The sequence below is a fragment of the Eucyclogobius newberryi genome, unplaced genomic scaffold (genome assembly GCF_026437365.1).
Source record: "Eucyclogobius newberryi isolate DKJ021-1_F unplaced genomic scaffold, fEucNew1.0.hap1 SCAF_17, whole genome shotgun sequence".
In the NCBI taxonomy this organism is placed as follows: domain Eukaryota; kingdom Metazoa; phylum Chordata; class Actinopteri; order Gobiiformes; family Gobiidae; genus Eucyclogobius; species Eucyclogobius newberryi.
Genome location: NW_027315801.1, coordinates 7,026,455 through 7,048,655, shown reverse-complemented (window position 1 = coordinate 7,048,655; position 22,201 = coordinate 7,026,455). Strand labels below are relative to the sequence as shown.

The 22,201-nt window shown below is 43.9% G+C and overlaps 1 protein-coding gene across 1 annotated transcript in view; it reads right to left on the bottom strand.

Moving 5' to 3' along the window:
- The window catches only part of mical1 (microtubule associated monooxygenase, calponin and LIM domain containing 1), a 45,283-nt gene extending 31,739 nt beyond the window's left edge, over positions 1–13,544 (bottom strand). The window contains exons 1-11 of the mRNA XM_072448874.1: positions 13,249–13,544; positions 12,582–12,789; positions 8,767–8,874; positions 7,597–7,692; positions 6,744–6,899; positions 6,502–6,602; positions 5,107–5,361; positions 4,444–4,559; positions 2,909–3,035; positions 1,470–1,542; positions 630–777 (exon numbers count right to left, since the gene is read on the bottom strand). Coding sequence (XP_072304975.1) covers positions 630–777; positions 1,470–1,542; positions 2,909–3,035; positions 4,444–4,559; positions 5,107–5,361; positions 6,502–6,602; positions 6,744–6,899; positions 7,597–7,692; positions 8,767–8,874; positions 12,582–12,789; positions 13,249–13,515 — 1,655 coding nt within the window. The 5' untranslated portion in view covers positions 13,516–13,544. The remainder of the gene's footprint in view (positions 1–629; positions 778–1,469; positions 1,543–2,908; positions 3,036–4,443; positions 4,560–5,106; positions 5,362–6,501; positions 6,603–6,743; positions 6,900–7,596; positions 7,693–8,766; positions 8,875–12,581; positions 12,790–13,248) is intronic.
- Between the last annotated feature and the right edge of the window lie 8,657 nt (positions 13,545–22,201).

The window sequence follows — 22,201 nt, the reverse complement described above, 5'->3', positions numbered from 1 at the left end:
GTACAAAGGCGTGTTTCAGCTCTAGTGCAGTACATGTATGTAGTAGTACTGTACAAAGGCGTGTCTCAGCTCTAGTGCAGTACATGTATGTAGTAGTACTGTACAAAGCCGTGTCTCTAGTGCAGTACATGTATGTAGTAGTACTGTACAAAGGCGTGTCTCTACTGCAGTACATGTATGTAGTAGTACTGTACAAAGGCGTGTCTCAGCTCTAGTGCAGTACATGTATGTAGTAGTACTGTACAAAGCCGTGTCTCTAGTGCAGTACATGTATGTAGTAGTACTGTACAAAGGCGTGTCTTTACTGCAGTACATGTATGTAGTAGTACTGTACAAAGGCGTGTCTCAGCTCTAGTGCAGTACATGTATATAGAAGTACTGTACAAAGCCATGTCTCAGCTCTAGTGCAGTACATGTATGTAGTAGTACTGTACAAAGGCGTGTCTCAGCTCAAGTGCAGTACATGTATGTAGTAGTACTGTACAAAGGTGTGTCTCTACTGCAGTACATGTATGTAGTAGTACTGTACAAAGGCGTGTCTCAGCTCTAGTGCAGTACATGTATGTAGTAGTACAGTACAAAGCCGTGTCTCTAGTGCAGTACATGTATGTAGTAGTAGTAGTACTCACATGAGCGCGGGTCTGAAGTGGTGCACGAGCGCGCACAGAGCCAGTCCAGACCTCCACGACTCGGTGAAGTCCACGACCTTCACGTGTTCATAACCGGCCGTGTTCTTCTGACACCACCTCAGCAGCTCCTCGAAACCGCTCGAGGAATCTGCAGCGCAACAAACAAACAAACAACACAATCATGTCAACGTGAAAGACATATTTACTGCAAAGATCTGTGAAAGGGCGGGGTTAAAATGATGGTGATGAACATGTATTTTGGGGGTTTTAAGGTTTACTGTCGTTTGTTTTACTGAAAATGTTGCTACAAAATTAAACGGCATGAGAAATAAAAAATAAATATTTTTTTTTTTTTTAGTAAGTAATTACTATTCTATTTTATTCGAAGAAGAAAGAAAAAAAGGGAAAAGATAAAGAAAAAAAATAGGAAAAAAACAATAAATAAATTACAAAATTAGTAAACAAGGTCTAAACAAGGTCTAAACCAGGTCTAAACCAGGACTAAACCAGGTCTAAATAAGTTCTAAACCAGGACTGAAGAAAGTCTAAACAAGATCGAAACCAGGACTAAACCAGGACTAAACTTAAAGCAGGACAAAACTGGGTCTAAACTAGAACTAGACCAAGACTAAAGACGGACTAAAACAGGCCATATTAAACATTAGTGGATTTTTTTGGATGTTTACAGAAAATACTTATGCAGAGTCAGTAGTTACAGTAGTTTCAGTAGTTACAGTACTTTGCGTCCCTTTAGAACACTATGGGGATTAAAACACTAGGAGAACACAATGGGGATTAAAACTTGACCCATTAACGTGTGAATTGACGGGAGGAACCGACCTTGTCTCATGGGTTTGGTTTTCACTTTATTGTTCAGAGATTTGCCTTTATCCGTGTCGTAGAGATGCTGGACCTGAAAGCAACAAACACAAAGGGCTCTAGTTTCTGTGCAGAGCTTTATTCTTCAGGACTCGTGCGCAAACACATAAACCGCAAAACAAATGGCAGAAATAACTCTAAAATGAGAAGTGTGTACACAGACATGCCAGCAGAGGGCGCATGCACGGACTAAACGCAAAGGAACGCAATGTAAATGAAAGAAAATACAACTCCACTTTGTTTTGAGCGAGAAAACCACATTAGAGATGCAGTTTATGTATGTGATGTCAATTAGGGTCAAAACAACGTTAATTTTCAAGAGTTTATCGTCTTATTTAGGGCTGTAAATAACTATTACTGTAGTAGTCGACTAGTCTTACAGTTATTTCTAACCATTTTTAACCAAATAAAGGTTGAAATATGGTGACTGAAGGCTTTTAGATGGAAAATATTCACAAATAAAGTGTATTATTGACCTTTTGATTCAATAATGCCACTGTATTTGATATAAAAAGGTCTTATCTTACGTGTTTTGGAGAATGTGTAGTCGGTGTAACAAATATGAGTAAAATGAGGTGTGCTGATGTAAAGGACACATTTTATTAATGAGCTTTGACTCTCGTTACAGCCGCTTTCATCGTTCGTTTACTCAAAGTTACAGTATATTTCGATTGATTCTTGCACGTTTAGGAGTTAATCCTGTTTTGTCCTGCAACTGAGGTGCTAGTGTTTGCACCTACCCCACTAGCCCCGCCCACATCCCTGTACTTAGTGTGATTATTTGAAAAGGGAAGACTCCATGTGACACATGTAGGGCACAAAAATTTCACAAGCCACTTTTCACAAATAAAACAGGTCTATCTGCTGCTCGTCACAGTGACATGACACTATGAAGAGGCGGGACTTATTTATATTTATTTGATTTTATTATATTTTATTTAAATGTATATTATTTTAATGTTTTTATTTTATTTTATTTATTTTATTCATCTTATTTATTTTAAAAGTATCTATTTAAAAGTATTTTTAATTAAATGTATCTATTTAAATGTATTTTATTTAAACATATCCATTTAAATTTATTTTATTTTAAATGTAATTATTTAAATGTATTTTATTTAAATGTATTTTATTTATTTGTATTTAAATGTATTTATTTTTTTAATTAGGACAGTGCACATTAGAAGCACAGTCTTTTATCACTTTTAAAAAAATATTAAAAGCCCCACTCGTTTGACCCACTCTTGTTTTGATCTTTTAATGTTATATAAAATGTCTCTACGTTTGTTGTAAACGCGCCGGCCTGGACCGGCCTGGACTGGCCTGGACCAGCCTGGACCGACCCGGTGAACCTGGACCGACCCGGTGAACCTGGACCGACCCGGTGAACCTGGACCGACCTGGTGTGCCTGGATGGAGGACAGGTTGACTCGCTGGTACCGCGTTTTGGGGTTGAGGCTGTAGGCGGTGTAGTTCTTGTTGGTGTTTTCCGGATTGGTCTGCGACAGGAGCTGATACACGCTTTCCCTGCAAACACAGACGACACGAGCGCTTGTAAAATGGTAATAAACCAATCCAACACACGCACAGATTATACGCCTGACAAGGAAGTAATCACAGCAACTCACGGTGCAGAGTCTAGTATTTATGCCTACAGTCTGTTACTCCAAAACAAGCTGAACAATAAGACAATAAGGTCAGAAATTAATTTAAAAAAAAATTGAGAAAAATCATTCTCAACAGTTTGTTTCTTTTTTTACAGTGAAACAAACTTTATCGGCGTTTTAAAGATTGTGAATTTATTTATAGGGTGTAAATATTATTAAGGGCAGAAGAAAAAGACAAAGACTTTAACTCTAGATCGTGATAATGCGCCGCATTTCCACTGATGCTAACTCGTATGTCGAGCTTAGCAAATAAAGCTAGCAAAGCACGTTAGCATCGGCCGTTTCCTGTTTATCGACGCACGAAAACGATCGGCGTCGGCGATTGAAAACTCAGCGTTTAAAGATTATTATTTATTTATTTATAGGGTGTAAATATTAAGATTATTAAGGGCAGAAGAAAAAGACAAAAACTTTAACTCTAGATCGTGATAAAGCGCTGCATTTCCACTGGAAGCCAACTCATATGTCGAGTTTAGCAAAACAAAGCTAGCAAAGCACGTGAGCGAAAGCAGTTTCCTGTTTATCGATGCACGCAAGCGAACAGCGTTCACAATTGTGAATTTATCTATATGGTGTAAATTTAAAAAAAAAAGTGTAAAAAAAGCTAGCAAAGCATCAATAGCAGATGAAATAGACTTTAACTTCGTATTTGTGCGACTAAACGGGCCGCAGTAAATCAAGGCGCTCATTCATTAAGCTACAAATGAACTTCTGCATTCATTCGAGTTCATTTTACTTGTCATTTCATCAGCAATTGTAATGTTATTTGTACAGGTTTTATAATAAGGAGTAAGTGAGGGTCGCTAATGTTTTCTTGTAAACAAGATATTTTGTTATTCACGGCTTGATTTAAAGACAAATAAACTCCAAAATATGCACTTTTAAATGTATAAAACGCAAATGTTGAGAAGGTGAGAGGTGATAATTTCGAGATAGAAAGCGAAAGAGAAAAGCCTTATCTTCAGTCTGAAATAAAGATCCGCCCACGTCAGGGTAAATGACTGAGCAGAAAAAGGTGTGCGACTTATGGAAAATGCCAAATGACTCACTGGACTTTCCCGGTAAAATCATGACACTCGTGAAAAATAAATGCCCCATAGCGTTCAATTTGATTCAATTTATTTTTGTAAGGCCCAAAATCACAAAAACGGTTGCCTCTGAGGGCCACAGTGAGAAATGAATCAACAATATCTGTGGTGGCAGACATTGAATTGTTTTTAGATTGATTAGATATAACATGATCCTGAATCAATAATAAAAAGTGTCACCTCTCGGCCAGGAGCTTCAGGTGTGGTGTTCCCGAGGCCCAGCCCCTCACCATCCAGGCCGTGTCGAACGCTGCCAGGAACCCACGAGCAATCCCTGTCCCTAGAGGCCAGAAAGGCTGCGGAAAAGAAAAAACAGAAATAACACTTTGACTGGTCCTGAAGAACCTCTGAAGAACCTCTGAGGAACAACTGAAGAACTGCTGAAGAATCCCTGAAGAACATCTAAAGAACCCCTGAAGAATCCCTGAAGAACCGAGAGTCCCTGAAGAATCCCTGAAGAACATCTAAAGAACCCCTGAAGAATCCCTGAAGAACCGAGAGTCCCTGAAGAACCCCTGAAGAATCCCCGGAGAGTCCCCAAAGAGTCCCCGAAGAGTCCCCGAAGAGTCCCTGAAGAACCGCCGAAGAACCCCTGAAGAACTACTGAAGAACCCCTGAGAAGTCCCGAAGAACCCCCGAATAACCCCTGAAGAACCTCTGAAGAATCCCTGAAGAACCCTTGAAGAATCCCTGAAGAACCCTTGAAGAACCCTTGAAAAACCTATGAAGAACCCTTAAAGAACCCCCGAAGAATCCCTGAAGAACCCCCTAAGTCTCCCTGAAGAAACCCTAAACAACCCCTGAACAACCCTTGAAGAACCCCTGAAGAACACTGAACTTCACCTCCATCAGACAGTCCCCGACCAGCGCCACCAGCAGCTTCTTGCCCTTCCGCTCTCGGACCATGGAGGCATTCTCCGCGCGGTGCATTGAGGTGAAGTCGAACATGGCCACGTCCTTCCCCTTTTGGTTCTGGGCAAACTCCAGGTCGGGCAGTTTCCCGCCGGTGGAGAAGTCGGCGGCATCGTGAGCGTACTGACACAGAGCCTCGTAGTCCACGTTGGCCCGGGCCAGGAGCTGCTCTGCGTCTGCATAGTCCTGGACAGAGACGGCAGAAGGTGCGGTCGCAGTGAGAATGGAAGGCAAGATGGAGAAGTTAAAGGCTTACTGCGGAACATTTTAGGCAAGTTTAGACAAGCATTTGAGTGAGATGATTGAACGAGAGGTTCAGACAAAAGGGCAATAAGACAAACACAAAATAATCACTGGTCAACAAACTCTGACTTGATCTCGTGCTAAAGTGCCAAAGCTAGCGAAACAAAGCTAGCAAAACCAAGCAAGAAAAACCAAGCTGGCAAAACAAAGCTGGCAAAACAAAGCTAGCAAAACAAAGCTAGAAAAACAAAGCTAGCAAAACAAAGCTAGCAAAACAAAGCTAGCAAAACAAAGCTAGCAAAACAAAGCTAGCAAAACCAAGCTAGCAAAGCACGTTAGCAACAGCCGTTTCCTGTTTATCGCCGCGTGGCCGCTACTTTTTTCACACTCTTTGAACCCTGCGATACGATATACGGCCTCTAGGGGCGCTCTGACAGGAAGCTCTCTTTCTCTTGCTCAGGAGCAGAGCCAGACGTGGAGAAGACAAACGGACACGGGTAAATCAGCGCACACGGAGGAATCGACGACAGACGTGTTCTCTGCGTGTTAAGCTTCAAAATACTTCACGTTTTATAACAATACGACTCATATTCACGGAGAAATTAGTCGCGCGATACGACGGTCCGCCTTTTATCAAATGTGACCCGCAGGTCAAAAGATCACACGCATCACTACAATGTGCCATCTTTCCGTGCAAATATCTCATGTTGCTTAAATATGTAAACGTGTCTTTGTAAAGTGTGGTGGCGCGGCTTATACAACTGTATGACTTTTACGGTAGTTTCCCGTTTTACTACGGCGTCTCACCTCGCAAACACGGGATTACTACGTATATCTTTGTGAATCGCTGAACTCTCCCGAGCGAAGTGTAATTCCGGTCGAGTTGGGTACGATTTGGATTTTATTTACCGTATTTTCCGGACTATAAGTCGCACAGTAGTTTTGCCGGGGTGCGACTTATACATGATATTATTTGTTATTTTCACACTGGAAACCACAAGCCTCTACCTCTGGAGTTTGTGGAGTTGTTTAGAAGTGACGCAGAGGAAGAAGAATTCAATGGATTTAGTGATTTTGGGGCACCTGTTTTATGACTCCCTTCTTCAGCAGACTGTTCTTCTTGGCCGTCATCACAAAGTAGTGCGTGTCGTCTTTGTAGTACACTATGTTCTCCAGATCGATACCTGGAGGTGGAGGAAGGACACTCAAGTCACGGGAAGGAGACGACAAAGACCACAAAGAAGTCAGAAGGTCCCTAGGATCTCTAAAGACACGCAATGGGCCGAGGTCGTTCTTTTAGCGTAGATCGTGTTCGGGGGTCTGACCGGTTTTCGAGAGCAGCTCCTGGAAGAACTTCTGATTGTAGATCCGTGCGACGCCGCTGATCTCGCCGACCTGAGCCTCGGCGGACGTGCGGCGGTTCGTGAAGTTGGCCGTGATGCCGATGGCCAGTTTCCCTCTCAGCTCCTTACTCTTGAACCCTGTAGAGAGACGACCACGATGAGCGGTTCCTCTCTCAGCTCCTCACGCTTCAACATCTCAGCTCCTCACGCTTCAACATCTCAGCTCCTCACTCTGGAACATCTCTGCTCCTCACTTTGGAACCTCTCAGCTCCTCACTCTGGAACCTCTCAGCTCCTCACTCTGAAACATCTCAGCTCCTCACTCTGAAACATCTCAGCTCCTCACTCTGAAACATCTCAGCTCCTCACTCTGGAATCTCTCAGCTCCTCACTCTGGAATCTCTCAGCTCCTCACTCTGGAAAATCTCAGCTCCTCACTCTGGAAAATCTCAGCTCCTCACTCTGGAACATCTCAGCTCCTCACTCTGGAACATCTCAGCTCCTCACTCTGGAACATCTCAGCTCCTCAGTCTGGAACATCTCAGCTCCTCACTCTGGAACATCTCAGCTTCTCACTCTAGAACATCTCAGCTCCTCACTCTGGAACATCTCAGCTCCTCAGTCTGGAACATCTCAGCTCCTCACTCTGGAACATCTCAGCTCCTCACTCTGGAACATCTCAGCTCCTCAGTCTGGAACATCTCAGCTCCTCACTCTGGAACATCTCAGCTCCTCAGTCTGGAACATCTCAGCTCCTCACTCTGGAACATCTCAGCTCCTCACTCTGGAACATAAATCTAGATAAAAAAGGATTCCAGTCTTGGTAAAGCGTCACCTTCGGGGCGAAAGCTTCCTCCTGCAGCAGAGATGAACACATCGAACTGGAACGTGGAGACGGGATGAGACGCCGGCTTGATCTGGGCCGTCCAGCCTGAGACGGGGACAAAGGACATGGTGTTTGGACCTTTAAGAACATCATGCTGCTACATACTAAGGGAAAGGTTTAATATTCAAAAATCAACACTCAATACTTCATCTTAAAAGGTTTCCAAAGTTCAGGAATAATTGCTCTACAAGTGCTCATTGAAATAATAATTGAATCCTACATTAAAAAGTAAATAAACAAACAAAATAAAGAAAAAAACTAAGATTTACTAGTAATTAACCAAGTCAATAAATAAAATATAAATGACAAAGATAAAAACACAAAAAGGGCCATACGTCTTCCCTATGAAGTCCAAAACCTGCAAACTGTCAGGGTCTTTAGTGACCTCTACAGGCCGCTGAGCAGTACTGCAGGAAGCTTTAAAACCTGCAAACTGTCAGGGTCTTTAGTGACCTCTACAGGCCGCTGAGCAGTACTGCATGAAGCTTGGTTCTTCTTCTGCAGATGCTCAGTCTGTGGGCGTGTTCAGAGGCCCGTACATGCTCCGCCCTCTAACATGAGCTTTTAGAACCAGAGCGGATAGAAGCCCTAACTGAGCATGTGCAGAGGAGAAGAGAAGCCCTAACTGAGCATGTGCAGAGGAGAAGAGAAGTCCTAACTGAGCAGAGGAGAAGAGAGGAGAAGAGAAGCCCTAACTGAGCATGTGCAGAGAAGAGAAGCTCTAACTGAGCATGTGCAGAGGAGAAGAGAAGCCCTAACTGAGCATGTGCAGAGGAGAAGTGAAGCTCTAACTGAGCATGTGCAGAGGAGAAGAGAAGCTCTAACTGAGCATGTGCAGAGGGGAAGAGAAGCCCTAACTGAGCATGTGCCGAGGAGAAGTGAAGCCCTAACTGAGCATGTGCCGAGGAGAAGTGAAGCTCTAACTGAGCATGTGCAGAGGAGAAGTGAAGCTCTAACTGAGCATGTGCAGAGGAGAAGAGAAGCCCTAACTGAGCATGTGCAGAGGAGAAGAGAAGCTTTAACTGAGCATGTGCAGAGGAGAAGAGAAGCTCTAACTGAGCATGTGCAGAGGAGAAGAGAAGCTCTAACTGAGCATGTGCAGAGGAGAAGTGAACAAACCCTTTTCTTCGGTGGGCTCGACAAAACCGTGAAACTCCACTCCAGTTTGCACGTCCACGCCAAGGAGCAGCGCCACCTTCAGGAGGATCAACTGTAGCTGACGGATGCCTTCAAACACAGACGGGTATTTAAGACAGGGAAGCACAGACACTGAAATACTGAAGCACAGACACTGAAACACAGACACTGAAACAGAGACACTGAAGCACAGACACTGAAACACTGAAGCACAGACAATGAAGCACAGACACTGAAACACTGAAGCACAGACACTGAAACACAGACACTGAAACAGAGACACTGAAGCACAGACACTGAAACAGAGACACTGAAGCACAGACACTGAAACACAGACACTGAAACACTGACACTGAAACACTGAAGCACAGACACTGAAACACTGAAGCACAGACACTGAAGCACAGACACTGAAACACTGAAGCACAGACACTGAAACACTGAAGCACAGACACTGAAGCACAGACACTGAAACACAGACACTAAAACACTGAAGCACAGACACTGAAACACAGACACTGAAACACAGACACTGAAGCACAGACACTGAAGCACAGACACTGAAACACAGACACTGAAGCACAGACACTGAAGCACAGACACTGAAACACAGACACTGAAGCACAGACACTGAAACACAGACACTGAAACACAGACACAGAAGCACAGACACTGAAACACAGACACTGAAGCACAGACACTGAAGCACAGACACTGAAACACAGACACTGAAACACAGACACTGAAGCACAGACACTGAAGCACAGACACTGAAACACAGACACTGAAACACAGACACTGAAACACAGACACAGAAGCACAGACACTGAAACACAGACACTGAAGCACAGACACTGAAGCACAGACACTGAAGCACAGACACTGAAGCACAGACACTGAAACACAGACACTGAAACACAGACACTGAAACACAGACACTGAAACACAGACACAGAAGCACAGACACTGAAACACAGACACTGAAGCACAGACACTGAAACACAGACACTTAAGCACAGACACTGAAACACAGACACTGAGGCACAGGCACTGAAACACAGACACTGAAGCACAGACACTGAAACACAGACACTGAAACACAGACACTGAAGCACAGACACTGAAACACAGACACTAAAGCACAGACACTGAAGCATAGACACTGAAACAGACACTGAAACACAGACACTAAAGCACAGACACTAAAGCACAGACACTGAAGCACAGACACTAAAGCACAGATACTGAAGCACAGACACTGAAACACAGACACTGAAACACAGACACTGAAACACAGACACTGAAACACAGACACTGAAGCACCGACACTGAAGCACCGACACTGAATCACAGACACTGAAACACAGACACTGAAGCACAGACACTGAAACACAGACACTGAAACACAGACACTGAAGCACAGACACTGAAGCACAGACACTGAAACACAGACACTGAAACACAGACACAGAAGCACAGACACTGAAACACAGACACTGAAGCACAGACACTGAAACACAGACACTAAAGCACAGACACTGAAAAACAGACACTGAAGCACAGACACTGAAACACAGACACAGAAGCACAGACACTAAAGCACAGACACTGAAGCATAGACACTGAAACACAGACACTGAAACACAGACACTAAAGCACAGACACTAAAGCACAGACACTGAAGCACAGACACTAAAGCACAGACACTGAAGCACAGACACTGAAACACAGACACTGAAACACAGACACTGAAACACAGACACTGAAACACAGACACAGAAGCACAGACACTAAAGCACAGACACTGAAGCACAGACACTGAAACACAGACACTGAAACAGACACTGAAGCACAGACACTGAAACACAGACACTGAAACACAGACACTGAAGCACAGACACTGAAACACAGACACTGAAGCACAGACACTGAAACACAGACACTGAGGCACAGGCACTGAAACACAGACACTGAAACACAGACACTGAAGCACAGACACTGAAGCACAGACACTGAAACACAGACACTAAAGCACAGACACTGAAACACAGACACTGAAACACAGACACTAAAGCACAGACACTGAAGCACAGACACTGAAACACAGACACTGAAGCACAGACACTGAAACACAGACACTGAAACACAGACACTGAAACACAGACACAGAAGCACAGACACTGAAACACAGACACTGAAGCACAGACACTAAAGCACAGACACTGAAACACAGACACTGAAACACAGACACTGAAGCACAGACACTGAAACACAGACACTGAAACACAGACACAGAAGCACAGACACTGAAACACAGACACTGAAGCACAGACACTAAAGCACAGACACTGAAACACAGACACTGAAACACAGACACTGAGGCACAGGCACTGAAACACAGACACTGAAGCACAGACACTGAAACACAGACACTAAAGCACAGACACTGAAACACAGACACTGAAACACAGACACTGAAGCACAGACACTGAAACACAGACACTAAAGCACAGACACTAAAGCACAGACACTGAAGCACAGACACTGAAGCACAGATACTGAAGCACAGACACTGAAACACAGACACTGAAACACAGACACTGAAACACAGACACTGAAACACAGACACTGAAACACAGACACTGAAGCACAGACACTGAAGCACAGACACTGAAACACAGACACTGAAACACAGACACAGAAGCACAGACACTGAAACACAGACACTGAAGCACAGACACTGAAACACAGACACTGAAGCACAGACACTGAAACACAGACACTGAGGCACAGGCACTGAAACACAGACACTGGAACACAGACACTGAAGCACAGACACTGAAGCACAGACACTGAAACACAGACACTAAAGCACAGACACTGAAACACAGACACTAAAGCACAGACACTAAAGCACAGACACTGAAGCACAGACACTGAAACACAGACACTGAAACACAGACACTGAAACACAGACACTGAAACACAGACACTGAAACACAGACACTGAAGCACAGACACTGAGACACAGACACTGAAACACAGACACTGAAACACAGACACTGAAACAGACACTGAAGCACAGACATTGAAACACAGACACAGAAGCACAGACACAGAAGCACAGACACTAAAGCACAGACACTAAAGCACAGACACTGAAACACAGACACTGAAACACAGACACTGAAACACAGACACTGAAACACAGACACTGAAACACAGACACTGAAGCACAGACACTGAGACACAGACACTGAAACACAGACACAGAAGCACAGACACTAAAGCACAGACATTGAAGCACAGACACTGAAACACAGACACTGAAACACAGACACTGAAACAGACACTAAAGCACAGACACTGAAACAGACACTAAAGCACAGACACTGAAACACAGACACTAAAGCACAGACATTGAAGCACAGACACTAAAACACAGACACTGAAGCACAGACACTGAAGCACAGACACTGAAGCACAGACATTGAAACACAGACACTGAAACAGACACTAAAGCACAGACACTGAAACACAGACACTAAAGCACAGACACTGAAGCACAGACACTGAAGCACAGACACCGAAGCACAGACATTGAAACACAGACACTGAAACAGACACTAAAGCACAGACACTGAAACACAGACACTGAAACACAGACACTAAAGCACAGACACTGAAGCCAGTCCCAGGTTCAGTCCCCGGTTCAGTCCCCGGTTCAGTCCCCGGTTCCCTGGTCCGGTGGATCTTGGGTCACAAAGTTCATGCCCGTGGACCGCAGACCCACTCACTGATGTGGTCGAGGGTTCCGGTGCAGAATTTGCCGTAGAACTTCTTGGCGCACAGGTTGCGCAGGTCGACGATGGTGTAGGGCCAGAGGTGGAGCACGTTGTTCCTGGAGAACGTTTCCCTCTTCTCCATCACCACCACCTGAGCGCCGAGCAGAGCCAGCTCGATGGCCGTCCTCAGCCCACACGGTCCGGCGCCCAGAACCAGGCACTGACCACAAGACCACAAGGTTACAACCAAAGGAAGAAGAAAGAGAAGAAAGAGAAGGAAAAAGAAAAAAAGAAAAAAAAAAAGAAAAAAAAAGAAAAAAAAGAAAAAGAAGAAAAAGAAGAAAGAATAAGACTGGATGTTTCCCCTGATATTGATCGATCTGCATGTTCGAGATGGTCAGAGTTGCACTGGTTTTTAATGTTAATCTAATGTTTTTTTGTATTATTTTGCTTTGTTTTGTCTGTGTGATGAATCAAAACAACAAAACAACAAAATAGCACAATTTATACCTCAGAACTCCAAAACTTTGCTCCAAACTAATGCTTTTCCAGAGGATTGGCTTGTGGACCTCTTGATTAAAACTCAATCTTTCACAGTTAAATGATGAAACGCCGTCTTAAATGCCCAGTCCTACCACAGAGTTTACAGTTGTACTCCGGCGCACAGAAGTATCGTCACCTTGTTCTTGGCGCACACTTTCCCCTGCTGATAGTCCGCGTGCGACGCTCGCTGGTCCAGCTTGGCCCACAGCGCTTTGGCCTTCCACGAGTTGAGCTTGACCTTCAGCGACCGGTAGAAGTCGCGGTGGTCGCTCGGCTCCATCTGCAGCGCGTCGCGGAGCTCGGCGAAGTGCTGCTGGACCTCCCTGAACGTCTGAGCCTGGGCGAAGCGCTCGAAGGCCGCGTGCGACGGGTTACTGTCCGGGTTACTGTCCGGGTCGTCCATCGCTTTGTGCGGGACGCCTCTCGGTCGCTTTGTCAGAAATCTGTGAAGCGGAACATAAAGTAAAGTCCACGTGACGGTTTAGACGACACATGTCAGACACAATTATATTTCAGATTAGACTCAACGTTTTGCCCGTTTGTCCCACCATTTGATGTAAAGTTTATAATTGTACTTCCTGGTTGGACGTGCGCACAATTATGACATAGGTGGAGGTGATTCCGCAGCTGTTACTGTAGTAGCAAAAATAAGGCAAGGAAGCGAGTTGCTTTGTCTGAATGTTAAGGTGATTTAATCAGGCGTTTCTCTCTCTCTGGTACATTACATGGCAAGGCGGGGTTGTGTCAGGCTGTGACTTTGGGTGTTTGAAAATAAATTGAAATAGAATTGATTGATTGGCAAAGGGCCAGATTAAATTTTCCCACAATATTACCTAGCAACCAGGCTGTAAACAAGAGCCAAACTCCACATAAATGACACAACAGTTCTGAGCTGACACACAATAACACCGTTATTTAGTCCAACAATGGTTTGAACTGTGTCTGTGTCGCACACTGATGACTGATGATGGCAACTTAACGGAAGTAAAACTGTGATAAACATTCACCACAAGTTCTACGCCACCAAACTAAGTCAGAATTAGAAAAACAGGAGAATGTTTCATGAGGACTTCAAACTGGGCTTATACTGTGTGATTAGTCAAGCTGATTCTGACACATGGTGTCGTGGTCAGAAAAAACACTCTTTAAAACTTTAAACAAAGCAGTGCTAAAGCTAACAGTGCTAACAGTTTGTTAACATGTTTCTATGGTATACTGCCACCTAAGCAGTTATAAAGTGTCTTTCCAGGAAGCAACTGAAGCAGGAGTTTCACGCTGATAATTGAGGTTTATGGGTCCACTTTGTGTTTGTTGTCCTGGTTTATGGGTTCAGCTCTGAAGACCCCCTGAGACCCCATCATACTGAGCGCTTTCATTAAGGGACTTCCCATCTTTTACCTTTATGGAGTTGTTAAGTATGACGACTAGGGATGCAGACCTAAACCCACGTTCAGGTTCAAGTCTGGATTCGAATCCAGAGGTTTAGGTTCAGGTCCGGACCTAATGAGTCCGGCTGAACTCATGCCATTTTTGCATAATGTTATAACAGCATAAAACAAGCTACTTCGCTAAATTAAGTTGAAGACACTTGAACAAGGACGACTATCAAACACAAGGCTTAAAGGCGGTATGGACGATTTTTCGGCGATTTGAGAACGCAGGCGGAAGTGCGCATGCGCACTCCCCCGTGTGGACTGATACAACACACACGTGCATACACGGTTCACTTCAGTGTTCACGTGTGGATACACGGTTCACTTCAGTGTTCACGTGTGGATACACGGTTCATTTCAGTGTTCACGTGTGGATACACGGTTCACTTCAATGTTCACGTGTGGATACACGGTTCTGCACAGCTCGACACGTACGAGGCGCTCCTGTCCCACACGTACGATGCGCTTCTGTCTCACACGTACGAGGCGCTCCCGTCTCACACGTACGAGGCGCTCCCGTCTCACACGTACGAGGCGCTCCCGTCTCACACGTACGAGGCGCTCCCGTCTCACACTTACGAGGCGCTCCCGTCTCACACGCACGAGGCGCTCCCGTCTCACACGTACGAGGCGCTCCCGTCTCACACGTACGAGGCGCTCCCGTCTCACACGTACGAGGCGCTCCCGTCTCACACGTACGAGGCGCTCCCGTCTCTCGCATCTTTAAAATTATTTCACCGGCTTCAACTTATGCCCGGAAGACGCGTGCGTCACTAATTAGGGTCCGGGTGCGTGTTTACGTCTTTTTGCGATCAATGGAAGGTTTAAGATGGTCTAGATTCTAGAACGTAAAGGATATAGTATGTGAGTGCTATATTTTATATGAGTCCAGAACCGAATCACCGGGGTTTCGTTTTTTTTGGACCTGAACCGAAACGTTTTACAAGTCCAGATCCGGTCCGTCGTAGCGGTACGCATCCCTAATGACAACTAAACTTTACACACACTTTAAGCCAGAGTCCTGCTGTAGGACTACAGCAGGTTTTGGACCTGACCCCAATCCTGGTTTAGTTCCCTGGAAGTACTTTCCTAGAGTTTGTCCGAGTCTAAATTCCGTCCGGGTTTAGTCTCTTTATTACAGACTTTTGACCTGCTGACCTGGTTTAGTCCTGGTTTTATTCATGGTTTAGGCCTTATAAAGCACTGGTTTAGTCTGGGATTAGACCTTGTTTAGTCCTGTGTAGTCACCTGCTCTGCTGACTCACACTTTCATGTTGCGGAGTCACCTGCTTTAGACCTGGTTTAGATCTGAGTTTAGTCCTATTTATGGCCTTTATAATAAGTGGTTTAGTCTTGCTTTAATAACCTGGTTTAGCCCGGCTTGAGCCCGGCTTGAGCCCGGCCTGAGCCCGGCTTGAGCCCGGCTCAAGTCCTGCTTTAGCCCCGCTTTAGCCCCGCTCTGCTGACTCACACTTCCTGGTCATGTCAGATCTGGTCTTCACACGTGGAGTGTTCGTCACTCGGCGGTGGAAAAGCCAGTTCCAGGATGAAACGCTTTGATGGAAACAGAGTCAACACGAGGCACCAGGATGTAGAAAGCGCTGCTCCAGGCGACACATTGTAACCCTAACCCTTTGTTATTTACGGTTTATCTCTTCTACCCAAAGGAATCATAAGAAAAACAATATGATGCACTTTAAACAACAAATGAAAGCTTTCAAATCCAGTGCCATTTTACAAACAAACGTCAAACTTATCCCTCCAAAGTCTGAAGTAGAGAATTAACGATTAGTCACGATTATTGACTCCAAATGACAGTAAAACGACGGAGGTGTGCAATATGTTGAAAGTTAAATACTGTTGTTTTGACAAGTTGTACACGTTCAAATAAGTGTATGTGATATTTCTGCACTTTTGTGACTCATTTTTCAGACATTTCACGTTCGTCCGATGCTTAAACCTCAGCGAAAACGTTTAAAAACTAGTTTCAACACATTTCTGTTCGATTGACTTCATATTGTCTGAATTTCCTTATCGTAAAACACCCATAAAAAAAGTATTAAATTTTCCTTTTTGTCAATATTGCCCACCATCAAAGTAACATGCCTTTTCTCCTCTCATTGAAATGCTTAATAACACATTTATAACAACATGTACATTAAGCTTATTACAGTCAGGTTTTAGCGATTGAACTCAACTGACTTAATTTGCATCTAAAACTGTCACAAATATATAATTTTTAAGTTTGTAGGATTATATTACCCACATTTCACTTTTTGCGGGCCTCTGACTGCGTGAAGACGACGTTACAGACGCGCTAACGCTAACGCTCTGGCACGGGCGTGAACGCACAAACGCCACAGCAGACACGGTTTCCTGTTGGTGACACTTCCTGAAGACGACGACGCGAGAAGAAACGCCACAACGACGAGCACGGTTACGGACACGACGACGACCACACGCAGAAGTTTGTCGAGAAGATGAAACGTGCGCTCAAGTAACAGTCAAAGAAAAGTGACCAAAATAATCAAGTAAAGAGAAAATTAGCGACAGTTTGGACGTAAAATGTAGAGGAATCATTAGATAAAGCACAGATTCTAGTGTTTCCAAAGAACAGGCACAAAAAGGGCATAAACATGTGTCAGAAGAGATTAACTCAAGAGCAAAAGTATCTATTTTATTTGTATTTATTTATTCAAAAGTACAACCATTTATTCAAAAAGAAGCTCAAGTAAATGTAACGGTCGTTCCTCTAGTCTGTGACATTAAAATATGACATTACATTAACGTTCCTTTATTATTAAGACTGATACAAAGTACTTTACATTTAGGTTTACTTTTATGGAGAATATATTTAATTTAATTGTTTCTTTTTTCATTTTATTTATTTTAGTTGTTATGATCCTATTGTGAGCTGAATAATCATGAATGTTGAACAGATGAATGTCAAGGCTCTTCATCCGATTCGCTCTGCCTTTTCCTCGCTCTGGGCCGGTTCCGGCTCGTTTCTGAAGCTCGAGGCGAAACAAACTGAAACGTGTGAAGACAAAACAGCAGCGTCTGAGAGTCTGAGTCACACAAACACTTCAACATGTGCTTATTATGAGGCCTCAAAGTGTGGAGCGCGGACGCTTTCGGCTCTGCAGATCCAGAGCTGGTTTAGAGCTGGTTTAGAGCTGGTTTAGTCCTGATTTAGTCCTGATTTAGTCCTGGTTTAGTCCTGGTTTAGTCCTGGTTGAGAGCTGGTTTAGAGCTAGTTTTGTCCTGGTTTAGTCCTGGTTCAGACCTGGTTTAGCCCTGGTTTAGACCTGGTTTAAACCTGCATTTTTCCCTGTCTGTGAGCTCGCCGTCTCCATGGCGATACAAGAGTCTAATGTCATAATGTGGAACATTCAGGGCAAAAGCTAAACCCGGGCTGCGAGAGTCGTCACAAGAGAACAGGAACCACCATATAAATATAGTTACGATAATAATAAACATAATGTGGTCATAATGAGTCATAAACATTAAAACACTCGTGAATAACTCATGCTCCAAGTTCCCTTTTGTCATTTCAGACTTTTGCAGCTGAAGACAAGCTCGGCTCATGCTTTACACATTACAGCGTTACCATTATTGTTCTGATTATTGTTCTGATTGTTGTTCCGATTGCAGCGACGACTGCTGTTACGATTGTTGTTACGACTGTTGTTACGACTGTTGTTACGATTATTGTGAGAAGATTCGACGACCCTTTGACCGAACAACAGCAAAATCTAAAATAATTCCCCACCGACTTAACGAAATCACACGTCCCGACAACAACCATCCAAACTAGGAGGGTCAACCTCATTTTGGGTCATGGGCTGAAAAAAACGTAAAAAATAAAAGTATAAAAACGACAGTAAGACAATAGTTTTATACAGCCTAGTAATAGGCTAATGTGGACTCATGTTCATACTTTATTACTCTCTGACCTGTGTTTTTACCTGAGGCTCATGATCTGTCCAGGTTTGATCTGGTTTAGATGTTTTCCCCACAGAAGATTGTTTTCTTGGTGTTAGCGCGACGTTAGCTCCGCGTTAGCTCCACGTTAGCGGCACTTTTAGCACAGCTCTAACGTCCACAAAACTGTCTCCGTTCTTTCTTCCACATGTTTCCCAAAACCGCACGTCTCTTTCCTCGATCAGACCTTGTTGTTGTTGTTGTGTTACCAGACCTTTAGAACACCAGTATGACCCCTGTGGTCTAAAGGAACAGGCAGAAGTCTAAAGAGTCTAAAATCTAAAGTTTAAAGTCTAAGGAATAAAGTCTAAAGAATAAAGGCTTAAGTCTAAAGAATAAAGTCTAAGTCAGGGGTTGGCATCTGAATGCCACACCACCGAAGGACCTGCTAATGTCGTTATGAATGCACTATATTAAGAATAAAGTCTAAAGAATAAAGTCTAAAGAATAAAGTCTGGCGGTGATGTAACACTTGGATACAAACCGCCATAAAACACCAAAGAAGAAGAAGTCTAAGTCAGACAACTTCACCAACCGCCAAAAACACGGTAATGCGACACTCGGCTGTCGACTGCCATAAAACAATAACAACAGCAACAACAGTCTAAGGAATAAAGTCTGGCGGTAATGCAACACTCGGATGCCAACCGCCATAAAACAACAACAACATTTAAATATAACCATGTTTCCTCTTTTTTAAGTCTAGTTGAAAGAGTCACATGGACTTTGAGCGTGAGTGAAGCGTTGCATCTTGGGTAATAAAGTCTTTGCTCTGAGAACTCTTAATGAGAGACATTTCTTTCCTCTGAAAGGAAAACTCAATTTGGCCAGATCGATAAAACAAAACGATAAACTTTCTCAAACTAACGTGACTTCCTTCCCGTTTCCCCAGCACGTATAATCCGATATTTTGACAAAAACGTGTCTTCAAATGTGTTAAGTCGAGTTTTTAAGCGACACAAACGTGAAATGAAAGTGACATTACTCCCAAAGTGAATTAAATATGACTCTCTTCCATTTTACTTTGACAGCAGCTCGTTTTGCGCCGTTTTAAAGTACCGTATTTTCCGGAGTATAAGTCGCATCTGAGTATAAGTCGCACCAGCCAAAAAAGGCATAATAGAGAAGTCGCACCGCAGTATAAGTATATAAGTATAAAAAATATAAGTATAAGTCGCACCCCGGCCAAAACTAGAAACTACAAAAATACAGTAAATACAAGTGTGAGCAATATCCACAGAAACATAACTAGAATCGGATGATATTTTCACAAAGCGGCGAGAAAGTGTCATTGTCAAAGGTCAAAACGTGAAAAGAACATAAAATGAACCCCAAAAGTGCCGTAATATCATATTATTTCACTGCGTTTCTCTCTTTTGACATTCTAACGTTGCATATTTACGTTTATCTGGCACTTTTAACTCATTTCTCTCAGTTTATTTGAAAGATTACAGCTAATTTACCTTTGAACCGCCGCTTTTCAGACACTTTTTTTACCACAAACGATAAACGCCACGTCGAATTTAGTATTTCTTCAAAACGACAACACACACAAGATTAGCGCATACAAAACGGTTTCATGAACAAAACTCACGCCAAACGCCGGCCGCTGTCGAAACCAGGACAAACCCGCCGTCTTTCGTCTGCAGTTTGAACCGTCCGACTAAAAATAACTCGCAACAAACGGACATTTTGCGTTTGTTTCTTTGCAGCGACGTTGTGCTGTATTTATAGCTCTGTATTCTGCACAACACGACTGAACACACACACACACACACTGTCGACACACACACACACACACACACTGTCGACACACACACACAAACACACACACTGTCGACACACACACACACACACACACACTGTCGACACACACACACACACACACGGCTAAAGTAAGCAGCATGCGGAGGCTAAAGCGAACGGCATATAGAGGCTAAAGCAAGCGGCGCGCGGAGGCTAAACTGAGCAGCATGCGGAGGCTAAAGCTAACAGCAAGCGGAGGCTAAAGCGAACGGCATATAGAGGCTAAAGCAAGCGGCACGCGGAGGCTAAACTGAGCAGCATGCGGAGGCTAAAGCTAACAGCAAGCGGACGCTAAAGTGAGCAGCACATAGAGGCTAAAGCGAACAACACGCGGAGGCTAAAGCGAACAGCTGGATTTTCCGGTCAAAAACAACACTTCACACTTTGGACGTCACAATATAAAATTATCTAATACTATAAAATTAAGTGGTGATTAGTCGATCATTTTAGTTTCTAAAATATTTTGATAATAATCCTAATATTTTTTTAATGCAACGATTTTTAAAAATGTTTTTTCTGATCAGGCTGAGCAAAATAATATGTCTGTTTGCCGTAACCCGACCAACCCGGTATGAAACTAGCCGACTGGGAAAAAAAAATCTGCATTTTGTTGAAAAAACATAAAATTCTTTTATTTTTCAATTAATTCGCCGACTCACCAACCGGTCTTTCCTAAACCGCCATTTTGAATGTTTTTATCACGTTGGTAAACCTGTATTTTATCCCATAGGACTGATAAGACACTACGCAACGCGTGTACATCTTCATATTCAGTCCCACACCTATAACGGAACGCGCTTAAGTGTCATTATATTGCCTTTTACAAGTTGGTTTGCCTCTGTCGGTGCCACTGAAGTGTCCAAAGGACATGTCACGCTCTAACACAGTGTGTAATTTGACTTACGCAATGCATTCTGGGATTGAAACACGCCCAGCAGCATCATCACAACAAACATGGCGGCGCCTGTGTCCCCCGCATGTTCCCCCCTGCTCGCCTTAGCTACCAAAATAAAGGATAGCGGCGTACAAAAGGTCGATAGAAATATCTTAAAATGGTGAGATTTAGTCTCATGATCGGGTTGATCGAGACGATTTCCGTCATTGACTGTTGAAGCCTGACCCCTGGACTGTTGAAGCCTGACCCCTGGACTGTTGAAGCCTGGCCCCTGGACTGTTGAAGCCTGACCCCTGGTGGTCACTCCGAATCAAAAAATGGCTAAAGTTGGATCTTTTTTTTGCCTTCAATAGGAAAAAAAAATAAGAATTTGCCTACCGTCCGACCCACTTGAAAAATGTTGGCTCGGGTTACAGCAAACAGACAATTTATTTGGGGCAGCCTCATTAAAATATGATTCCGATGATCAGTTTTATAATCCATCTGCAGCGTTACATTCACTACATCCACTACAATGAGGTCAGAAACTTTGAAACTATTATCAACAGAAAGTTACACCAAAGCGGCTCTGGATAAAGCGGCACTGGATAAAACGGCTCCGGAAAAGCGGCTCTGGATAAAGTGGCTCCGGATAAAGTGGCTGTGGATAAAGCGGCTGTGGAAAAGCGGCTCTGGATAAAGTGGCTCCGGATAAAGCGGCTCCGGATAAAGCGGCTCTGGGAAAAGCGGCTCTCGATAAAGCGGCTCCGGATAAAGCGGCTCTGGGAAAAGCGGCTCTGGATAAAGTGGCTCCGCATAAAGCGGCTCTGGATAAAGCGGCTCTGGGCAAAGCGGCTCTGGGAAAAGCGGCTCTGGATAAAGTGGCTCCGCATAAAGCGGCTCTGGATAAAGCGGCTCTGGGCAAAGCGGCTCTGGGAAAAGCGGCTCTGGATAAAGCGGCTCTGGGAAAAGCGGCTCTGGATAAAGCGGCT